The sequence below is a fragment of the Periplaneta americana genome, chromosome 17 (assembly GCF_040183065.1).
Source record: "Periplaneta americana isolate PAMFEO1 chromosome 17, P.americana_PAMFEO1_priV1, whole genome shotgun sequence".
Taxonomy (NCBI): domain Eukaryota; kingdom Metazoa; phylum Arthropoda; class Insecta; order Blattodea; family Blattidae; genus Periplaneta; species Periplaneta americana.
The window spans coordinates 125,737,051-125,753,913 of NC_091133.1; the positions used below are offsets into that span (position 1 = coordinate 125,737,051).

General features: G+C 35.3%; 1 protein-coding gene across 3 annotated transcripts in view; it reads right to left on the minus strand.

Moving 5' to 3' along the window:
* LOC138692694 (putative epidermal cell surface receptor) overlaps positions 1-16,863 on the minus strand; it is a 420,391-nt gene that overhangs the window by 38,088 nt on the left and 365,440 nt on the right. For 2 of the 3 annotated variants that reach the window (XM_069815826.1, XM_069815824.1), the window contains 2 exons: positions 14,359-14,471; positions 6,560-6,765 (listed from right to left, as the gene is read on the minus strand). In XM_069815826.1, the coding sequence (XP_069671927.1) occupies positions 6,560-6,765; positions 14,359-14,471 (319 nt within the window). Of the gene's footprint in view, positions 1-6,534; positions 6,766-14,358; positions 14,472-16,863 lie in introns of all 3 variants that reach the window. The other variant, XM_069815825.1, reaches the window with a different exon arrangement.

A 16,863-nucleotide genomic window follows, 5' to 3' on the forward strand; every position in this document is an offset into this window, starting at 1 on the left:
ACTTTTCTTCTTGTTGTCCCCCAACAACAGAATTTTCACAAAAGAATAATAAATAATCATTGTTCTAACGTGTTTAGCACTCTTGGCACGAAAACACTGAACAATTCACGATCGGCAACTGATCGGTTTATGTTTTACACTGAAATGACACACAATTATCTGCAACTTGGAGTGCACGTAATTTAGCAACACATTTTTAAAAGCACAGTATTCATTTCATGCCCTCGACCTGATGTTGTGTAGCATAAAAATGGTACTGCATAACAATCTGATTGGGTGAATTGCTATACAGGATGTTAATGAATAACATCGAAATATTTTCACGGAGTATAGACGACTCCTAGACAAGCAACATGAGGTAGGAAACCCATGACCAATGACGTAAAATGTTTATTGTACAGGGAATTAAAATAATTACAGTCTTGTACGCTTAAATCAAAGTAAAGCGAAATGGGTTTACAATTTGTATTAGATGGATTCTCGTCTTCTTAGTAATCGGGAGAGACCCAATTGCTAAAAAGTAATCGACAGTTTTTTTTTTTATAATTTAAGGTCAATCTGCAAAATTTACAGAATAATCTAAGGTTACCAGACTCTCCGTTTCCCAGGGACAGTTCCCGAATTTTGCTTTTTGTCCACGAAAATTTGTCCTCAAATATTCCCAAATTTTAAGTGTTATTATAATTTTATAAAAATGCTGTTGAATATCTAAGTGCCTGTGGTATTAATTCACAACATATTGCTGAAATGTCTTCCAGAAAGATAGAAATTTTACAAGATAGTTAATTATTTTTCTTCCGTTGTAGGTGGACTTGATCTGAATGAAGTACCATAATTTATCTTATGAAATTTCTTGCTTGAAGAAATATGTAACTTTAGAGACAATAGCAAGGTTGATTGAAGATAATTATGATCTTTGCTCAAAATGGAGTGACATTTTTTTTAATTTATCTGAGAAAACAATTTTCTACACATAACTTCAGAAGTTGATTGAAATATCTCTGTCTCTTTCTGGAAGTAATGCTTCAGTGAAGGGAGTTTCTTTTAGTGAACATGATGTGGAAATCCCAAAGATCCAGAACGAGTTTAGAAATTGTTCGAGCCATGCTTGCTATCTTAATGAACTTCAACATGACCTGTCAGGAATATGTTGCAAAATTTGGAGATCCAGAGAAGACCTGTTTAAAACACACTCCTCTGAAAAGTACCTGCAGTTAAATAGAATTAATATTTTTAGTGCATAAGTAGAATGAGTGTTTTAATTCTTTAAGATGTGTAAAACAATACAGTTAATGACAAATTAACAGAAATGTTAAAAGTAGTTTTTTCATATACCGAAATCTGTCCCGAAAATTGTGAAAAAAAAAAAAAAATCTGGCAACCTTAACGCCACTGCATTAGTGTTGTAATCGGAACTCATTTGTTAACAATTTTTGTTATTCCCATTTTTTCCTAGTGCTACGAGATATCTATAATCATAATTATAAACTGCAAATTTATTCATATATGCCAGGAATCTTTGATAGGGTACGAAAATCTTATCTGAGTCGATGTCGTCTGTGAACTGCTGCTGGAGGTCGTCAATTCAGCAATTTATGTAGAAACATTGCATTTTAATTTAATTTTCCTTTCATTGTATCTTTGTTTATGGAATATCTTAAGTTTTTTTACGAATGACAGAGCCCTTACATGACTATGAGGAATTCATAGATATGCATATAGAGTGTTAGTTGGAAGACCTGAGGGGGAAAAAGATCTTTGAGGAGGTCGAGACGTAAATGGGAGGATAATATTAAAATAGATTTGAGGGAGGTGGGATATGATGGCAGGGACTGGATTAATCCTGCTGAGGATAGGGAACCGATGGCGGGCTTATGTGAACGCGGCAATGAACCTCTGGTTCTTTAAAGCCTTTTGTAAGGTTCATCCTTACTGCGTTACTCTGGGTCCCTCTTTTTAGCTCTGTTGATAAAGTAGTTTCGATATATGTCTAAACAACCCTTGTATATTATAACTATAATAAAGGCTGGTTCACAATAAACCGGGAACGAGAACCAGAATGAAAACGAGAAGCAGAGGACGTGAATATGAAAATTTTTGATTCACAATAAACCGAGAACGTAGACGACTATGTATATCGATATGCATGTCAATAACGATATGTAAAGTCGATATTACGCATTCTGATGTTATTTGTGTATAATTGACCAATGGCATTCTCTCATGAGTACAAGGCAGCCAACATAAACACAGGTTAACCAACTTCGAAATTTCAACTGAAACATTTCATTAGGTACGGTACTATAAATATGCCCATGCATCTTTATTATCACAACCTATTGTAAGTCTATAATAAAGTAAAATAATTAGAGAAGAAACATTTGTAATAGAACAAAAATGAACACAACAGTAGTTATTGAATTGAAGCATGAATATGTAGTGTGTAATACAACCAATACAGTAATAAAATATGATTCGCTTACGATCGGTGTTCAAAGATGCAGCTATTGAAAGCCACTTATCGTAAACGTGTGGATTTTCCTCAACACTCAATATTAGAATCTCGTCAAATAAAACTTGCTCCATGATGCACAGCACAGAACAAAATAATGCATAGGTTATGTCACGGTCTTCTTGCTACAAAATATACGACGACAAAATAGCTTTTAGATGGCAATAGAATGAATCTAGTGGGCTGTGATCGGAAGCGTGAACGCCAAAGCTGAAACTTGGCCAACTCTCCTTTTCCGATCCCGGGCTCCGGCAAGCTTTTCGTTAATTGTGAATGCTCACATTTAAATGTACACATTTTAACAATTTACCGTTTTCCTTTTCGTTCCGATTCTCGTTTCCGGTTTATTGTGAACCAGCCTTAATATTCACTTCAGTTCAGCACAATGAGAATTATTGAAAGAACGAATCGAAAAGACAAAGTATTCTTGTAACTAAATGACATGAGAAGTATAAACTGTTAGTTACTACAAGAAATAAATAATCGTGCAATTGCTAGTGCACAGTGATGGCATAGACAAGCGGAGTGAAGAAGTGAGAGCTGTTCCCAAGGGCGGCCGTTCACAGTGGCAGCGTCTGTGTACTTCGGAGCTAACACACAGACCTCTAATTTTGACAGAAATACTCGTACATGGTGAATTCCAATTATCCAACTTGTTTTAAGTCAGATATGAGTTAGTGATACTGCTTTTTTAATTAATGTCATATTGAGTTTATAGAAGCCTGTTTTACAACATCCCTCGCACTCCCTTATTTTATTAACATGACATTAATACAGGATTTTATTTTCTACAGAAGTAGTAGTCCTGGTATTAGTACAGTTTATTAAATATAGAACCAGGAGATAAAATCAAATGAAGTAAGATGATAATAGGCAATATTTTAATTCAGCTCTTTTGCAGAAATTTATGCCAAATGAAAATAAAATCCAATTACAGTTGAATTGATGGGATATAAAAAAGGAAATGGGCATAAAAATTAAATCTGTTATAAGATATAATGCCACAATTTCTATATTATAGTGAAACATGAGTGCGCAGAAAGAACCAAGATTTTTAAACTAGTTATAGGCTGCAAAAGTAAATTATAGTATAAATGTTAAATGTGATTAGAGAGAACTGAAGATTACATAAATCAATTAGAAGTCTCTATGCCTTTTAAGGGAACAGAACGCCAGATCTTGTTTAAAGTCGCTTTTAGATGTATATGAAGTTATTTTCACTTGTTGAAAGTAGTGTAGGCCTACAATATACAGGGTGTAAGTACTATAACTGTGCAGATTTTAACAGCATATTCTTTGGATAGGGTACAACAAAAATTCTAATACCATATTAGTTCCAAATGAATTCTTTTCTAAAAAAAAAAAATTTGCCTAAAAGTTAACACTGTTTTATTCGATAAGTGCTATCGGTACGATTCCGAATTTTATTCTTATCATTAGAGAAAATAGAAAGAAATTGTATATATCTTCTTACAAATTAAATAAAAAGATTAACATACATATAATTATTTTCTGCCATTAGGAAGTTTGGCAACCCTACTGCAGTGACTAAAGGACGGAACTTACTATTTAGACGGAGTGCGTGTGTGTTTTCATACGTGAGTCGGTGACGCTGTGTTGCCAAACTGCACTTAATTGAATAATTTCGAGGGAAAAATTGTTCCGGGGCCGGGTATCGAACCCGGGACCTTTGGTTAAACGTACCAACGCTCTCCCACTGAGCTACCCGGGAACTCTACCCGACACCGATGACCGATCCAATTTTTCTCTCTATATCCACAGACCTCAAAGTGGGCTGACAACCGTCAAGCAACCAACATTGAGTGCACACTAACTCTGTGTGACTTTAAATTGTGGTTTTCTGTTACGTACAGTGACGTGTATTATGCAAATTAAGCTTTCAGGAATAACACCCTGTAAGTTAATTTGAATAATTTCGAGGGAAAAATTGTTCCAGGGCCGGGTATCGAACCCGGGACCTTAGTGTGCACTCAAATGTTGGTTGCTTGACGGTTGTCAGCCCACTTTGAGGTCTGTGGATATAGAGGGAAAAATTGGATCGGTGTCGGGTAGAGTTCCCGGGTAGCTCAGTGGGAGAGCGTTGGTACCGTTTAACCAAAGGTCCCGGGTTCGATACCCGGCCCCGGAACAATTTTTCCCTCGAAATTATTCAAATTAACTTTGCAGGGAGTTATTCCTGAAAGCTTAATTTGTATGCACTTAATTATAAAACGCATAATATTAATGTATTCTACTGCCCCTTCAATCTGCACAATCATATTCTTTCCACTCTGTGTGTATCTTACATGTAATTAAAGCATGTAAAGCAACCCACTGTTTTTACCAACCAGAACTCTTTAACGGGACTGAATATTCTAATCATATGGCTGTTGTGTATGAATGAAGAAGTGTTGCTATTACTCTTGAACTTTACAATCTATCAATTTACAAATTTTACAGCATGCACACAACATTATCAGGTATATTTTGGTTTTTATATTGTCTTCCTACCTCATATACATAATTTTTTTAAATTTTTAAACCTGAAAAATATTAATTAAATTTTAGTTAAAAACATGGGTATTTTAGGAATATGTTTCTCAGAAACCCTTTACAGTACAGGTTTATAAAAATTCAAGCATATTTACAATGAATTTGACTATATTTACTGCTATTTTAACCACATTATGAATATTTTTCCAATAAAAATTAATTTTCCTTACTGAAAAAAATATTTAAAAACGTAATTTTTTTTTCATAGGTCGAAGGAAAAAAGACCTTTAGAGAGGCCGAGACATAGATGGGAAGATAATATTAAAATGGATTTGAGGGAGGTGGGATATGATGGTAGAGAATGGATTAATCTTGCTCAGGATAGGGATCAATGACAGGCTTATATGAGGGCGGCAATGAACCTCCGGGTTCGTTAAAAGCCAGTAAGTAAGTTTATTTTTTTTTCATACTTTTCTAGCTGTAAAATTCATAATAATTGTGGTAACTATGTGATAGTACCCATGCTTGTTCATTACCATGTTTATTTATTTAATTATTTATTTATTTACTTATTTATTTATGTATTTATTTCTATCTTTATTTACGGTATTTTTTATTTACTTTATTTATTTATTTACGGTATTTTTATTTACTTTATTTGTTTATTTATTTATTTATTTATTTACTTATTTATTAACTTATTTATTTGTTTATTTATTTATTTAAAAGGGCAAAGCCCCAATTACAATAGACAGTACAGATATTTGGTTAAAACATAAAATTGGAGATAACATGAAAAAAGAGATAAAACAGATACAAATGCAAGATACAAGTGTAGATACAAATGAAAATAAAAAAAAGGACAAATATCTGCTACGTAAATAAAAGGCACAGATATAGATATAAATGAAAAATACAAAATAAAAATAAATGAAAATAGATAAATATAGATATCATAACCAAAACCTATAAAATGTAGTTATAAATGGCAAATTACAGAGTAACAAATAGACAGGAAAAGTAGTTAAATAGGAGTGTGAAAAATTTGAGCTTCATAGCCCCAGTAATTTCTCAGAAAATGTTCCTAAATATCCAGGTTTTTAACTTAAATTCAATCAATATTTTTTCAGATTTAAAAATGTTTATAAAATCAAGTACATGAGGCAGAAAGATAATCTAAAAAGCGAAATATACCTGAAAATATTATGTGTATGCTATAAAACTTGTAAATTGATAGATTCAAAAGTTGAAGAGTAATAACAAAATATCTTCACTCATACACAACAGCAATACTCTCAGACTACCCGGTCCCCTTAAGGCACTGCTAGAATTACTAAGTATGCGACAGATCATTAATTTCCAGTGATGAAGAAGAGCAAGACAGTGCGAAAGAGGGTAGTGATAAAGGAGATGAGAAAGGGTGAAGAACAAGACGACGCAAATCGTTCCATCCCCCTAATTGGTGTGCCTTTGAGCTCGCCTGTGCCATCACTGTGAACGGGCCGTAAGAAACTATGACTGTGCCGTACCCATAGTCTCTTGCTGGATTTCTACCTTGTAAGACGGGTTGTCGTAGGCCGACTGACTCTTGCGGGTTGCGGAGATGGCTGCTTTGTTGTGGCCGTGCTTCCTCATGAGGATGAGCAGCAGTATGAGGGCGACCACAACGGCCAGGGCCGCGATGATGGCCACGGCAACAAATGGCCCATAGTAGTCCGTTGCCTCTACCAAGGGCTCAGGGCCTCCGCCCTTAAGTTTACCTGCAAAATGTAACATTTATTTATTTATAACTATCGTTACGAGACATTTAGAAACATGATAATAATAATAATAATAATAATAATAATAATAATAATAATAATAATAATAATAATGATTTATTTCAGCTGGCAGAGTTAAGGCCGTAAGGCCTTCTCTTCCACTCAACCACCAAAAAGTATACATACATATGAACTTACAAAGAATTCAACAATTTGATTTAGATGAGAGTTACATGTATACAAGAGTTATTTACGAATTAAACAACAAAATACTATGAACTATTAATTAAACACTGAAATAAACTGTGTAGCAAAATTAAGTTAAAATACATCGAATTTTAATATATTTCAAATAATATTAAATAATAGAAAGAGATTATTATGAGACAATTTTGAAAATACAGCACTACCAGGATGATGTCTAAAGAATGAAGTAACAATGTAGTCAGTGAGTTTAAATCAGTATAATTGGAGTGAAATGCTTATAAGGTTATCTTTTAAGCTGTTTTTAAAGATGTTTATTGTCTTGCAGCCCCTAATACTTAGTGACAAGGAATTCCATTGACGCGAGGTGGATACTGTAAAAGATGATGAATAACGAGGTGTTCTATGAAGAGGTCTACTTAGCGTGCCACAGATAAGTGATCTGGTATTTACGTCGTGGTTAGAATATAGATAAGAGAAACGAGACGAAAGGTAATTTGGTGTTGAGGTGTGCAGAATTCGAAAGAGTAAAGACAAAGAGTGTAAATTTCTGCGTTCTTTAAGTCGGAGCCACAAAAGACTTGCGAAGGACGGTGATACGTGATCATATCGTCGGATATTGCACACGTGTCTGACGCACATATTCTGAGCTCGCTGGTATCAATGAAAAGGGAAACTCAAATATTTTTTGTTATCCATTCGGTTAAATCACATGTGCTACTGTTAAATCAGCAAAAATTAGAAAACATGAAATTGATATTAACAGAAACAGAAACTCCAACAATTTTTTTATTTATTTTTTCACTGGAAAACATGAAACATGAAACAGAAAGAGAAACATTTGGTTCACAACCGTAAGTAAGTTACATGTGCTCAATGTGAGCTCCTTGTGTCACGCGACACACATCAAGTCTGTAATCAATTTCCTGCCATACACGTTGTAGCATTGCACCATCCACCAGTGCAATGGCCTCTGTGATGCGAACACGAAGATCCTCAATGGTAGGTGGTAATGGTGGCTGATACACTTGTTGTTTTATAAAACCCCACAGAAAAAAATCACAAGGAGTGAGGTCGGGGGAACGTGGAGGCCAATGCAAACATTTTAAATCTTCACGGTCAGCACGTCCAATCTATCTCCTTGGAAGTCGTGTATTGAGTTCGTTTCTGACATCTAAGTAGTAATGGGGTGGTGCCCCATCCAGCTGAAAAATGAGACCTTCGATGTCCTATTCCAGTTGTGGAAGAAGCCATGACTGTAACATGTCTAGGTACCACTTACGGATACTGGGCCCACTGGGTGGATCAACACCAAATTTTCTTCTAAAATTGCGTTGTACAGTGACAACAGACTGGGATATGTGAAAACAAAATGCCCTCCTGTCTTCGTTTGCAGTCATTTTTCTGTTATATCGTCTCCTAGCAACGAAATTAATAAATATATGACAGGTTCACCAACATAACAAAAATATTTGAGTTTCTCTTTCCATTGATGCCAGTATCATGTTTCTAAGTGTCTCCTAACGATAGGTATTCAAGTTTGTAAGCGGAAAGATCATTTATACTAACACTGTATAATTCCATTATTTAAAAATTGCTAGACGTCTCCATTTCAAAGAAAGAACGTTTTATTCCGTAGGTAGGCCTTATTACCTCCGGTTACCTTACAATTAAAATTATTAATTAGGAATTTTCCTGAAAGTCCTAAATTGGATTTTATAAAATCCTGAATATCTTTTTTAGCACCTAGTTATTAATAATCAGGCCCGGCCCAAACGAACGATGATGATTGTCACCTTCAGATAAAGGAAGCACAATGTGGTGCAATTTAAACCCTATGCAGCATGTATTCATTCAGTAAGATGTGAATAGTTTTATTAAGATAACTTCTGTGTCACCCGATCTACCATCGGGAAAGACAAATATAGACCTATTTATCTCTTGTAAGTACTTTCATGGTTTGGAGTCAATGCATCGTTGATCCCTGACCTAAGAAATGAAGGACAGCATGAAATTTACACTCGAGAGACATCGATATCCGAGAGGTGATTAGAGTTCAAGATCTTGACCTTCATGTACGTCAACTGTACACTTTCGCAGTTACATACGAATTAAAAACGGTTAAGGCCCATTCACAATGAAAATTAAACATAACCGTAACATAAACACAGAAGTTTGTGCCCAGGCTACCAAATGGGATCATTCACAATGATTCACATAAGCATTGACATAAACATTCCTGTAAGACGTTAACATGAAAGTTTGCAAACTCCAAACTTTCATGCTTAGGCCTATGCTTACGTGATTTGCAAACAAAACACAATCGTGGAGCGCTGAAGTATACGACAGAATATGAGGAAATGGCGTCGTTGTTATGTTTCCATGGTTACCAAGTATATTTGCTGTTATGTTTATGTTCCCATCGTGAATGATCTTGATTTTACCGTAACGTTTATATTCTTAAGTTAACGCTTACGTTATGTTTAATTTTCATTGTGAATGAGCCTTAACTCTAATAGGCTATTAGTTACGTAAAGTAGGAGTGTGGAGATTAAAAAAAGTAACTCGAAAACCAACATCAAATACCTTACTATAATAATACCGGACAGCTGTATACTAGCAGCATTGGCGTGAGTGCGAAAAATCCCGGACCTGACATCTAGCGCAGAGGGATGGAATTACGTCCACATATACAAATATTAACATACCAGTAGCGAGATTCGGACTATTGTTTAAAACGTGAGTTACTAATGTGGAATTATTTATGAAACACTTAAGAAATGTTGAATAATATTTAATGTAAAATTATTATCTTATATCAGAGCTGCATATTATGAGAAATATTGCATACTTCTTATTACTTCCGTAATTAATTGTTACATATTTTTTCTTTGGTTTACCGAGGCAAAATCAATCTGATATTAGGAATGAATTTACAGTAATGTTTTATATACGCATTGCTGACAACTGCAAATATAAAATATAGGGTAAGGTGGTACATTATGGATCACTAAAGACAGATTTTATTGTTCCAACCAACACGCATGTCTGTGCATTATGATTTTATGTTTATATAATCTTTGGACAATTTCTGATATGATACAAGTGTTTAAACAAAATTACTTCACTTAAGTTAAGCACTGAAAAATAAGTTTACATTTAACAAAAAATGATCCATAATGTACCTCAGTGGGTACAATTCGGATCCCTACATAGTACATATAGAATCACTGGCATTTTACACAAATAAACTGTTTTTTACCTTTTCCACCTACACAGATTTCATGATACCACATTTGGCACCCTTGACAACAAATACAGTCCCCTTTCCTTATGGATTCCGGACTATAATAATTCAGCAAACAGAATCCACACACATCTTTTCTTTTTGGTGATTCCGTGATGACACCAACACACTTCCTTTTAGCACTGTTGCGCTTCTTGCCTTGGATTTTGGTTTTATTTGTGGTTTGATTGCAACATCTCTTAACAGGAGTGGTGTCAATGTTTTGTGGGGAAGGAAGGTGGACAGAGGTCTGCAGTTTCCGTTTTCGGCAAGACTCCTTTCTAGGTGGAGAAGGCAACAAATTTTTTATTGTATCCTCTGGTGACGAAAAACAACTTTTATGACCTGAGAAGTTGTCACTTGAGAAGTTGCCGCTAGTTTTAGTGGATGATCCAGTTTCTGAAACTATAGGCTTGGTAGCATTTGTGTGTCTGCTTGAGGGCTCTCCAGAGGTTTGGGGCCTACTAGTGCTAGCGGTTGCATGACCAGCATTATTTTCGGCATCATTATTTGATTATATAGACGTGACTGCACGTTCAAATTTTTCCTCCGGAACAATGTCATCGTTGAATGGGAATATCCCAGTACATTGAAAACTTTTTAACAGTTGCACCTACGGAATCCGTGCTGTTCCAAGTCATGTTGAATATGGGACAGAATCATTTCTTCGACAGATTTTCATTTCGATGTATCCATTCAATTGCATTCTTATGGTATTTGGTCTTAAGTGACTTAAACAATGTTCTGTGTAATGGTTGTAAGACATGAGTGCTATGTGGCGGTAACCCTAAAAATTCATTTCATTCATCTGAAAATATTCCAAGGCTTGCAAACTCACATGGCTTGAATGATTGTCCAGAACTATCAAGACTCTGCCTGGGGTTTTATATGTATTGAAGTGATTCAGCCATGCCAAGAAGAGATTTTCATTTATGTACCCTGACTCGCTCATTGCCACTATCGAGCCTGGAGGCAAGCTGTCCTGAAATTCTGGGTGTTTCCTAACACTTTCAAAAATGACTATTGGAGGGATGAATCCACCGGATGTTTTACAACATGCAATGATGGTTACATTTTCCTCTCTTTCTGCGTTGATAATAGCAACAACTTTTCATTTCCCCTTTTGATATACTATCTTAGAAGGACACATTATAAGACTTGTCACACAATTCAAATTGTGTCCGTAACTTCTTTCAAGTTGCCGAAAAAATGCGCAACTGATTGCCTATTTAATCCTTGAACTCTGGCACGTGACAGACACTCGGGTTCCCTTACACTCGAATTTGAATGCCTCGTTAGAAATGCGAGAAACCAATCAATCCCTACAACTCTGTTCTCCGTATTCCATGGGTGTTTCACCTGACTTCCCTCTGCAAAGTTAAATGCGGCTTGCCTCACCTGAAGAGGTGTTAAACCAAGACTATTGCGTCTCCTACACGAAGCTTTCACCAAGTAGCTCTCTGTTCTTCAAGCTTCAGTTTTCTATGGAGTGCAGTAAAAGTAACTCGAAAGCCTCACTTATAAACAAATACCCTTCCTTGACGCTCTTAATTGCAGTGTTCATCACCGATGGCTTCCACTTTCGTCTGCATTTAGGTTCTGTTTTTACCCTTGACATCTACCCATTAACATGTAAGAAAAAAATATTAAAATCAACAACAAAACGAAAAAAAATTGTAATATATAAAATATACGCGTAGGACTATATATCAAAATAATTACAACAATAAATAATCGTCTAACTTCTCCCGATCCCATTTGTACTACTAGGCTATATCCATATTGTACCTAGACTACTGATCCATATTGTACCTAGACTACTGATCCATATTGTACTTTAGTAATGTTAAATGTATGGGGATCATTCATTGTTACAATGAAACAATAGGTGACAGCACTTGCACCTACAGTCGTCTATTTCATGGCATCATAAGACTGTATAAAAAGGAAAATGATTCTGCTATGTTTGAAGCTACACCAGGAACTTAAATACTGTGCAGTTTTATAAATTGAATATCTTCCATGTGCAAGTATTTACCTTCCTATGCAAAATAAATTGTAGAGAATCAATGAATGGCACAGCTGTACTGAAACTCACACGATAAACACAACAAGGATCCTCCTTCTTGACCCACTGCTCAAAACAGTTCTACCAACAATAGTCTTGTAGAAAATTACGCTAATCTTAGCGTGATCCGTATTGTACCTATATCCATAATGTACCACCTTACCCTATAGTAACCTGATGCTTGCAATAATTAGTAAAGGCATGTGGACAACAATAAAACTTAATTTGATAAAACCTTAAAATCCAATACATTTTAACTTCTATTTATTTATTAGGTCTAAATAAAAAAACTAATTTGTATTTTTCTATCAACACAAAGACGAAGGAATTAGACCTACTAAAGAATGTTGTTGACTTTCGTTTTATGAACTGTCGGAAATCGAAAGTACGATTTGGAGCAATTTGTAATGCTAGTACTAATTCATAAAACTATTAACAAATTAACTAGCCCAGCAACAATATACATTGCAGTTGATTACAGCTTGTTTCGCGAGTATCTCCATCCCGGCAGTTGGTAGCAGCACCATCGTCGTTCGCACGTGAAACTGCTAGCTGTCCGATATTATTATACAGGGACATCATTTTATTTTTACTTCAATTTTTATTGTACCTGCGTTTCTAAATGTACTTGACTCCCATCCCTTTCACTAATGTCCTTGCTAACGTCAGTCACACAAACTTACGGCCGCTGTTGCTAGCAGTGAAATAAACAATACAGAGTACAGTGTGTTTCAGAAATATGTTGCATTTTCTATAGAAGAAAGAGCTTATATTATTGAAATTTATTTTCACACAAGTATGGTGTGTAGCATAACTGAATTTATCTGTGTGGACTGAGCACAAGTGAAGATTAGAGTTACCGAAAGTACGGTACCCTATAATATGGCACGGTACTAACAGCATTATTTAAACAAGAGTTTTGTTTTACTATTTGTAGGTATGAAGGACGATGATGGAAACTGGAATTACAATATAACCGAATGTGAACAACAGTTTTTTTTTCACAATTTCCTGATTATATCATTACGGAATATTTTCGTAGAAATGTCATTAATCTGGTAGATAAATTTAGAGCAACAGAGTGTACAGAAAGGAGGAAAAGTGTAAGATGGCCACCAAAGGTGACAGAAGATGTTGTAGAAGATGGTAGAGAAAGGATGCGGCGAGGTCCTAATAAGTTGGTCAAGAAGGTAGCTGTAGAAATTGGGGTTTTTTACGGAAGTGCTCACAAAATTCTCAGGAATAAATTAGGTTAGTAATATGCTGAATAAAGTAGACGTTACATAATATATATAACCGCCTGAAGACTTGAGTTTGTGAAAAAAAAAATTGTTACTATTCTACTGTTTTTTTTTTTTTTTTCATAAAATACTGCAAAGTAATGACCAAACTGAAAATCGTAATACTGTATTTCCCTGTAACATAAATGGATACACTACTTTTCTCTCCTCCTATAGCTAGTAAAATGATTTGTTTACATATTGTACTAGCAACTCCAAACTCCTGTAATGGAAGGGGGAAACAGTGTTTCCGAGTATAGCCAGGTTAATGTTAAAAATGTTGGTAAAAATAAAGTGATGTCCCTGTAGTAAGATATCTGCTAACATCTTCTACCTAGAAATTTCACCAAATTCAATTGTTTCTGTGATTGTCACTTTTCATGCATTAATGCTAAATTACAAGATATTATAGCCCTGAAATTAAAAGTAAAAGTTGACTGTGAATTTTAACTTGAAATGTATTGAAGTCGTTGACCTTTAGAAAGTGCAAACACTTACTTCAGATTCTAATTCTAACACAGTGACATTGTGTGCAAACGCCGGATCTTCGCACAGTTTCCGTTGATTCGCTCCGAGCACCTGGTGCACCGCATCCAAAAGCGTATAAGGTCGATTTTTTGTTTCCGAGTAAAAACTGCGCTCGGGGTTTATAATTAGGCAGGGAGGCTTCCCGTGACAATTGAGCTCCGAAATAGCGACCTATCAGGGAAGGTCATGCTCGATGTAAGTTGCATAAGGGAGGCTTATTGACTGACCTTGCTGTGTTGCTCCGACGGAAGGAACTGCCCCGGGTTTCGTCATGAAATCTTGTACATTAGATTTCTTAATCTTGCCATTCGTAAGGTAAACTTCCAGCCATAGCCGATACCTGCAAACAGAAAAAAACTTACATTACACCAGAAGACACGACAAGTACAGGGACATCATTTTATTTTTACTTCAATTTTTATTGTACCTGAGTTTTTGAATGTACTTCACTCACACCCCTTCTACTAAGGAAGTTCCAACTCCACACAGAACCAAGACCGCAGATAGTAAGCAGTACTGAGTTACTGAGTACAGTACGTTCCAGAAATATGTTCGCGTTTTCCAGTGACGAAAGAGCTTTCAATATTGAATCATATTTTCGCACAGGTACTGTCCGTTTGCCTACGTCGCATCCCGATTTCCCCCACCTGCTTCTGCTCGCCCCTCTGTAAAAGCTGAGCTGTCTTATTTATTTTTTATTTTGATGTACCGAAGTACATATGATATTTCCATGCAGATATTCTGCGTCATCACATGATGAAAGAGTGATGGAACGGAGCTGTCTTAGCTCTTTTCTGAAAACATTAATTTCTCTTAGGAATTGGACGTTTACGTAATATTATACAGCTGTTTAATTTAACTTAAATAAAAGGACCTCGTTAAGTAATTAACTGTCACGTGATTTCTTCCCTTTCTACAATCCTGCGGCATAACCACTTGGACGGACAGTAGATAGCATGTCTGAGTAATTTTATATTTTCGGGTCGGGCAGAAGTGAAGATTGAATTTACAGTACGTAGAGTAGGTACAGAATTATTTCAACATGAGTTACTAGTACGAAGGACGAAACTGGCAATTGGAATTAGATGCAATAGTCTATAGTGCGATAATATTCACAAAAGAACTGAAGCCTATATCGAAATGAACGGCCACCATTTTCAAAATTGTGTTTAAATATTCATATTATGATTATTTTTCAATTTAACTTCTTTCTCTATATTGTACGCTAATGTGCTGTAGACAGTATAATATACACTGCATAATGAATACGTTCGCATGGATAACTCACTTCGTGAGTAAAAACACTTATTCTTAATACAGTACTGTACTTTGATTAAAGAAAAAACGTAATGAAAATTATCAAACTCAAAATCGCGATATTTCCTAGTTTACGTAAATGGATGAACTACTTTTCTTCCATCCTATACCTAGTAGAGTGATTTGTGTTTTACGCCAGTATCATCGAACTCCAGTCTTGGAGGGGGGAGCAAGCGGTGTTTCCGGTTCTCTAAAGGTATAGACAGGTTAATATTAAAAATGTTAGTAAAAATAAAATGATGTCCCTGTATAATATTACGTGTTTCGAGACATGAAGTTTACCATTTATAGAAGTCAGTGGTTCAGTTAGACTCAGAGTGCATTACTTCGAACCTCAGGAGGGACATGCAAATTTCTCTCTTGCATGCTGACTGGGTGAATGTTTCTTGTTTCGGCTAATTCCGCAGTAACTTAAATGTTATTTTACTGGGGCATTACTGCAGTAAGGTTTGAAAGATTGTCAACAGATGACATCTTCCTCTAAATAATATATGGTGACGGTACGTTTATGCCGATTACAAACGACTGCACGCGTAAATAAATTTTCATCACAGAATTAATCAGTATAGCATTCTAAAATAATTTAACTGCGAAATGTTTACTTTCATTCCAACTTTATTAATATCATTCCTATTTTTATAACTCCGTTGTATACTTCTGAGTTGCAAATCAAGCTTTCAGGTATAACTCCCTGTAAAGTTGATTTGAATAATTTCGAGGGAAAAATTGTTCCGGGGCCGGGCATCGAACCCGGGACCTTTGGTTTAACGTACCAACGCTCTACCAACTGAGCTACCCGGGAACTCTACCAGACACCGATCCAATTTTTCCCTCTATATCCACAGACCTCAAAGTGGGCTGACAACCGTCAAGCAACCAACATTGAGTGCACACTAACTCTGTGTGACTTAAGGGTATATGTACGTGAACGACCAGAAATGCTATCAGAAAATGCAGGCTCTAAATTTCTAAAATTTTATAAGAAAATGAACTCACAATTGGACAAAAATTGCAAGGTACCACAACAAGACTTATTAGAACTTAAATATCTGATAAAAGTATAAAAAAAATACTAGTAATATGTTTTAGAATTCACTTTTACTTTAAGTTAAATTTTCCAAAATTTGAAAATTTTCACACACATTATTTAATACCTCCACAACCATTATAGATAGAATTCTGAAATGTTGTACACTGATTTAACATGCATTTATGCAAAAGGTAGACTACAATAATGTCCATTTCTTTGAAAATAGAAAAATTATGCCACAAAACATTATGTAAATTTTAATATATTTTATGTAGGAAAAATAAAAAATAAAATGCATTAAAATAAACAACTCTACATGTCTGAGAGTAGTCTACTTTTCAGAAATAAGTGTTTATTACGTGCTGAAAAAATATTAAAGATATCA